Source organism: Ammodytes marinus, assembly GCF_949987685.1.
Source record: "Ammodytes marinus genome assembly, chromosome: 6".
NCBI lineage: Eukaryota > Metazoa > Chordata > Actinopteri > Uranoscopiformes > Ammodytidae > Ammodytes > Ammodytes marinus.
In genome coordinates, this window is record NC_137235.1 from 3,658,126 (window position 1) to 3,665,494 (window position 7,369).

A 7,369-nucleotide genomic window follows, 5' to 3' on the forward strand; every position below is an offset into this window, starting at 1 on the left:
AACTTATGAATAGGTGATCTGATCACTAACCACGACCTAGTCCTAAAATATCGCTCTCAAAACTGGACTTTTTCTTGGATATTTGTCCTTAAATTATTTTCTAAATATTACTGCGGCACCACTGCAGCCGTTTTTCTGTCCAGTCTTTTACACTGTTACCTGCGAGAAGAATAACGCTGAAATAACGCCCACTCACTGGAAAGAAAAGCCTTCAGAATCGGGACACGAACCCTCGACCCTCTTACCCCCCTCACTCCCCCTTTAAAATAACCTCCCGTCCATTTCCACTCATTTGCGATAAATGGTGAAACTTGTAGCAATAATACCCCCTTCATTCAGACCATCGCCTCCCCGCTGCCATCACCTCCAAACCCCGGCTGCCCCTCCGCGCCTCTCGGCTGGAGACCTCTGTGGAGCCCCCTTTCTCCTTGAAAAGCCTCGTCGTGAAGTGGGAACAAAAGTGACCACATTTTTTTCTTCCTCCATGTCCCCAATTCTCCCGCACAGAATGAGCCCCGGCTGCCTGTCCCTCAAATGGGAATATTAGTACGTCAATCTCACGGCCCCTGTGCGCCTTTGTCTTTGCCTTGAGTGCCCAGCTCTGCCTACCACACACCTTTTGTCCGACAATCCAATAAGAGCTCCCATTATTCCCCCCTCTCTCCTTAGCCCCTTTCTGCAGCTCCCTTTTTCGGGGGTATTTTAGGTGCTTAATCGTGTCCCTTTATAAAGGACCGCAAATGGAGAATAACTTCCTCCTTTCACTGCGCCCTGGCATCGGGACAAAGAGTTCCCGTGGCCCGGCCTCTTCCAGCAACGCTCCACTTAGTATGTCCCTGACCGAAATTTGCGTCTGACTCACTTCACTTGACCCCGCATGGGAGCAACAATATAGAGATAATGTTTTTTTTTTTATTCTGGTGTTTCTGTTATGAAGGGGACGAATACGGTTTCAGTTCAGTAATGTATTTTGTTCATTGAAATAGTGATGTTTCAATGTGTCTCGCTCAACAACACACTAATAGAAGACAGGATTTAGTCTCTTTTTTCTTCTTCCCCGGATACAGAATCAAACGCACCTTTTCTCTTTTCTCTGATTTATTTGAATAGATGTGAAATAATAAACTAAAACAATTCTCTGTTCAACCAAACAAATAAACAAACAAACAACAACAATCAAAACAACTTTGAAGCATTTCAATCTCTCCGTACATCCTAAACAATACGCCATGTTAAAAACAAACTTTAGAACAATCCTCCGTTTGAGTTCAAATTAGGAGGAGAAGTGCGCAAACGCGTGCGTAATTCCTTCGGCCCTGACCTATACCAGTGCCAAACTAGAGCACCAAAGATTTTTCAGACCTCAAAATGATCATGTCTGTTTGGGTGCCACTGTCGGACGTCCGGCCCTTTACGCACACACACTATTTTCAACTTGGCGTGGCCGAAAATAAGAGTGATCTCATCTGAGGAATCCAAACACCCATTCACATTAGCAATACTGTTTCTGAGGCGATGTTTTTGACCCACGTTAACACACACTTCTAACTTGCTCTGGGACTGACCGAAATGAAATCAAGCGCTCCGTACAGAAGGGGACACACCACCAGTTCTGTTCTGTGTTGTTTTCGGTGAGGCTACCAGGCCCGGATGCCCTGCAGGGAGCCTTGGCAGGACGTGACCGCGGTCCCTTGGTGTGTCTGCGGCTGCGTGGAGCCTCCGAGGCCGCTCACGTTTCCCAAGTTCATGTTCATAAACGCGTTGGAGGAGTTGGACGGGGGCAGCGTGGGGATGCTGGTGTACGTGCAGCTGTAGTTGGTGTTGTACGCGGGGCTGTTGTACGTGTACGCTGGGTATCCGTTATAACTGTACGGGTTGGATCCGTACGGAGAAGCCCCGGCGGTGGCGTAGCTCTGCCCGCCGCCCAGACAAGGCTTTCCATCTCGGACTAGCACCGGCACGGCCACGCGTCTCGGCGGGGGAGGGTGGTGCTGTCCTGCCGCCTCCAGTGACTTGTCCTGCCGCTGCCTTTTGCACTTGTAGCGCCGGTTCTGGAACCAGATCTTGACCTGGTTGGAGGTGAGCTTGAGCGTGGTGGCCAGATGTTCTCGCTCGGGCGCGGACAGGTAGCGCTGCTGCTTGAAGCGCCGCTCCAGCTCGAACACTTGCGCCTGGGAGAAGAGCACTCTGGGTCTCCGCCGGCTCCTCTGCTTCGCCACCGGCCTCTCAGACTCGCCCTGCCCGCCCTCCCCCGTCTCGTCCCGGGACACCAAACCACAGCTCTCTGCGCAAGGAGGGAAAGTCACAAAAGGAAGGGTCGGATTAGATTTGATAGTTTTATTGTCATTGCATCATTGCAAGTCAGCCCTCAATGATATCTCGACTTTAAATAAAGGTTAAATAAAATATAAAACACGAAAAACACCAACTTATCTTTACAGCAACACTCCAACTAAAAGCATTTGAAAAGGGAATAAATACTGAAGGTCATGATAAATAAATCGTTATAGAAATCAGTCTCTGGACTCAAGTCATTTACACAATATACATTGGCGCTTTCTTGTAATATTATTTTAATATATGTTTTGTAATATAGTTTTATCCTATGTTTATATATCATTGTATCTTGTTTATTTTTGTATTATTGTATTGTTATTCTAACTGCCCATGGGTCTACAGGTGGAAATAGAAATGTTTTCAATCCTGGTATAATACATCTCTCCTTGACCTAGACAAGGTTAGTGTTACTACATTGTCCCTGTTAAAATATACTGTAGTTACACGACATTACATTCAGCGTATTGAATCAGTAACTATTGAATAATAAGTGATCCAGAACCATGACCCGAAGTCGTATACTATCGCTGACAAAACTCGATTTTTAGGATATATTTCAAATGTCCTTCTTAAAGCCCTACTTCCCCGATGGGAATATGAAGGTGTAGTGCAAACATTTTAGAAATCGGTTAATCCTAGCCTGAGAAAAGGCAGACAGAGTGTTTTATGGTCTCACTGTCTAACCCTACATTTTCCCATGCGTGACATCACACTATTAAAAATGTCAGGTTAGGATTAACAGGACAGCTGGGCCAAGGGAAGACTGAGGGAAGACTGAGGGAAGAAAAACCTCATTCATTATATATATTATAATAGCGATTGCCGATTTTATATAGATAGAACACCGGTTCCTTATAGGTGAATCAAATCAAATCAAATCAGTTTTATTTGTATAGCCCAAAATCACAAATACATTTGTCTCAGTGGGCTTTACATTTCATACAATATGATATATGATACACTATGATACAATATGACACCCTGCCCTTACACCCTTAGCTCGGCTGAGAAAAAACTCCCAGTAAAAACCCTTTACCGGGAATAAAAAAAATTTAAGAAATCTCAGGGAGAGTCGACAGAGTAAGGGATCCCTCTCCCAGGACGGACATGCTGCAATAGATGTCATAAGTAGAGAAAATCACGAAGGAAAGTATTCCTTTAATTTTTTAAAGGCTAATATGGGACCACTTCAGTCATTTTTATGTCCAGACCTTTCAGACTATTTATTACCTGTGAGGATCACGCTAAAATAACGACCTTTAACTGAAATAATAGCATTCAGCCATTAACACGTTCTTTTCCCGCCGTGCGTAAAAATAACATAAAGCCAATTGTTTTTGAAGGTTTTGAAGCCAAATAAATACCTGCCACTGCAAAGACCAAACTTAAACATTTAATTTGTTATCTTTTGAAATGTCCTTTGAGCTCAAGTTTACAACAATAACAAATCATAAAAATATTATAAAAATTAAGAAATAAAACAAAAAATACCAGGGGAGGTAGAAATATAAAATGCGTCTAATAATGAATTATTTATTTCAGACTCTTAAATTGGCCCGTTGCTTAATATAAAAAGTAAGGAATTACCTAAAATAAAGGCAGGCTAGTAATTATAGTTTTAGGAAAAAATAGTCCAAATTTGAGTGACTTCCTAAATTTAGAAAAAGCCATATTCATCTTAAAACAGAATTCTTTGTGTATACCTAATGAATAATCCCATGTACTACGAGGCTCTCTGTGTGTGTGTGTGTGTGTGTGTGTGTGTGTCTGCCTGTGTGTATTGGCGCTCCTTCCTTCTCGATGACATTTCTTTTACAAGCCTCTTTAAACTAATTGTCGGTTTATGGTCCACACATCATAACAGAGCGCGCGCAGCTGAGCCACTAGAAAGTGTTTGACATTCACAGACTTTACTAGATTCGTCTCAGGTCTCTGGCACCGCGCGGATACTGACTCCAAGCCCATTTGATAACTCTTTATTGGGATAATGTCTAGTGTCTGTGTATGTGTGTGTGTGTGTGTGTGTGTGTGTGTGTGTGTGTGTGTGTGTCTGTCCGTCTGTCTGTCTGTCTGTCTGTCTGTCTGTCTGTCTGTCTGTCTGTCTGTATGTATGTATGTATGTATGTCTGTCTGTCTGTCTGTCTGTCTGTCTGTCTGTCTGTATGTATGTGTGTCTGTCCGTCTGTCTCTCTGTCTGTATGTATGTATGTATGTCTGTCTGTCTGTCTGTCTGTCTGTCTGTCTGTCCGTCTGTCTGTCTGTCTGTCTGTCTGTCTGTCTGTCTGTCTGTCTGTGTGGTGAACAGGCCTCTGACGACACGTAGCCATAACCATACACTGTATAGCTTCTCTTATCTACTTTCACTTTGATTTAGTTGTTTTTCCGTTTTTTCACTTTAGCACATCTTATATTTGAAGCTATGCGGCGGTTTCATGTTAAAGGAAACTTCAGTGACACAGTAGTCATATAATAACTCAAACTACTAGTATAGATAGCCTATATATATATAAATAGCCAAAAACGAGCTGCAGGATTATTTAGAAAATGACATCAACCATAATTTGTTTTTCCCTGTTGGCTTACTTTGTCTTGGATGCTTAAGGAGGCTAAAGTTAAATGTCACACGACCATGAAGCTGTTACAAATTATAACATTTGAGTTTTCAAATTAAAAAAACTAAAACCACCTCGTGCGCAACAAAGTAACATTTTCTTTGACAGCCGTTTGCATAAGGTCACAGGTTAAGATGTGTTCGTGGCGTCACATGTAAATGATTTTGTAGCCACTAGACATACATTTCATTTTCATTTAACTTTTATTTATCCTTATTTATACAGCTCTGACGAGTCTGAATTTTCGGTTGAAATGTTGTCAGTAGTTTATAGTATAAAACCAAAATGTTCATTCTACTCAAACATATGCCTATAAATAGTAAAACGAGAGAAACACTGAACATTTGGAGTGGTCTCTTATTTTTTTTCCAGAGCTAAGAAACATAACAAATTACAAATTATATTTTAATGCTCCCTGTAAAACAATATAATTTCTATAATTGTTAGAATTGTTGTGACGCGTGTGTTTTGTTGCCTTTTGTTCGGGCTGTACAGTAAAGGCTTTTGCGTAATAACAGTAACTTGATCTGTATTGCACCTTTACAAACAGTAGTTTACAAAGCGCTTTAACACGATGGAAACAACCGCACAGCATACAAATCAAATACACAAATACAATACAATACAATACACACAGACCCATATTACAATACACACACAGTTGAAAAATGGGGAAACATTGAACAGATTTCAAGGACAAAGAAGACATTCTTAAAACACTCACTGCTCTCTTGCTCGTCTAGCTCTGCGGCCTCCAGCTTGTTGTTATTGTTGCCCGGCTGCTGCTGCTGCATGCCTGCGGGATGATGCACGTACATGTCCGGGGAAAGGCTCGTATCTCCGCGGTCCTCCACCGCCTCTCGAGCCGCCAGCGCGCTCAGATACGCCAGGCTGTCTTCCCCATCCGAGTAGGAAGAGCTGTCCCCACGGCCTCCTCCCCCGGCCCCAGCCAGCATGCAGGACGGTGGGGTCTGGAAGTGCTGCTGTTGTTGTTGCGGGGGTTGGTGTGGAGGGGACCCGGCCAAGCCTCGCTGGCTGAGTGCCCGGTGCTGGAGCTCAAGAGAGACCGACTGCTGGAGGCCTATTTGCTGCCGCTGCTGCTGCTCCAGTTTGAGGATATCCTTGACCGAAAACGGCGTGGAGGTCAGCGGGCTCTGCAGCATCATGTCATCCACCTCCTGCTCTACCGCGCTGAGGAAATTAAGCCCTGCGAGTAACATGCACACAGCCCTTTCTCTCTCTCTCTCTCTCTCTCTCTCTCTCTCTCTCTCTCTTTCTCTCACTCTCTCTCTCGGTCCCCTTTTTTAACCACTCTTTCTCCTAACAGATAATTGAGCGTAATAGCCCTTTCTTTGCTAGTAATTGGAGGTGCGTTAAGCCTCTAGCATCCCTCATCGCAGTAAATCGCGTAAAAGTCCAGGGTTTTGTCCATGCAGGTTTTTCTTCTTCCGCCTCTTGACAGATAGGAGAAGGGATTTGTGAAGTGGAGTTTTGGAGCGAGGCGAAGGAGCGCTGCCTCTGCCCTCCTCTGGTGTCAGGGGGAGGGGTGTGTGAAAACGGAAAGTCCGTGTGCGTTTGGAAGGGAAGAATTTTGGGAGAGAGAGAGAGAGACAGAGAGAGAGAGACAGAGAGACAGAGAGACAGAGAGAGACAGAGAGAAGGTGGAGCGTAAACGTGACGTGGGTTCACGTACTGGTTTTGTTTTGGGACTTGTGTGAATATGGTGGACAGAGAATTTTACTTGCGTGCTGTCTTTCTGCATAGGCCTGCTCGATCAAATATTCCACCGAACAGCTCCTTTTTACGCACTATTTTTGTTAGAAGAAGCACGTGCTCTACGATTGCAAATATATCACCCGCAGCTTCCTGTAGCTTTGTCGAGACTTTAAATCTGTTATTTTGAAGTTGTATACAGTTTCACAGTCGGTTAGTTCTTTTGTGGCCTCGTGCGTAAATCTGTGCGCGCTTTTGGAGAGGCTCACCATATGGCACAGGCACGCACACGCTGCGAAGGACCGTGGCACGTCAAGGTCAACGGTCAGGTCAAGGGATAATAGAGAAGTCAGTGGGATATGCCATCATCTGACTATCATTATGCAGAAGAAAATACTGATCAATTTTATTTTATTTTTTTAAGCTCGGGGTTGAAAGACAAGTGAAGATTTTGTCACTGAAACCTGCAGTAAAACCATAGATAGTTTATAAAAGAGTAAAGCCAGTAAAACAGGCCTTACTTTGACATATTTAGGTGACATATTCACCAGGCCATTGCTTAAATAAGACATTGTTTCTTAGCAATTTTTGCCTGTTTAAATAAAGGTTGATGATGATGATGACGACATATAGCTGATAGTGGTCCTGTTTAATTAGACATGCAGGGACCATTGGATTTTGGTCCCTGCATGATAACCGAACCCCGG

General features: G+C 43.7%; 1 protein-coding gene across 1 annotated transcript; it reads right to left on the bottom strand.

Moving 5' to 3' along the window:
* Positions 1 to 1,637: 1,637 nt before the first annotated feature.
* LOC307252412 (homeobox protein Nkx-2.5-like) lies at positions 1,638 to 6,169 on the bottom strand (the record flags this gene model as incomplete). Its single annotated transcript, XM_080030076.1, has 2 exons — positions 1,638 to 2,284; positions 5,674 to 6,169. 2 exons carry the CDS (start codon positions 6,167 to 6,169, stop codon positions 1,638 to 1,640), a joined length of 1,143 nt encoding a protein of 380 aa, XP_079886202.1.
* Between the last annotated feature and the right edge of the window lie 1,200 nt (positions 6,170 to 7,369).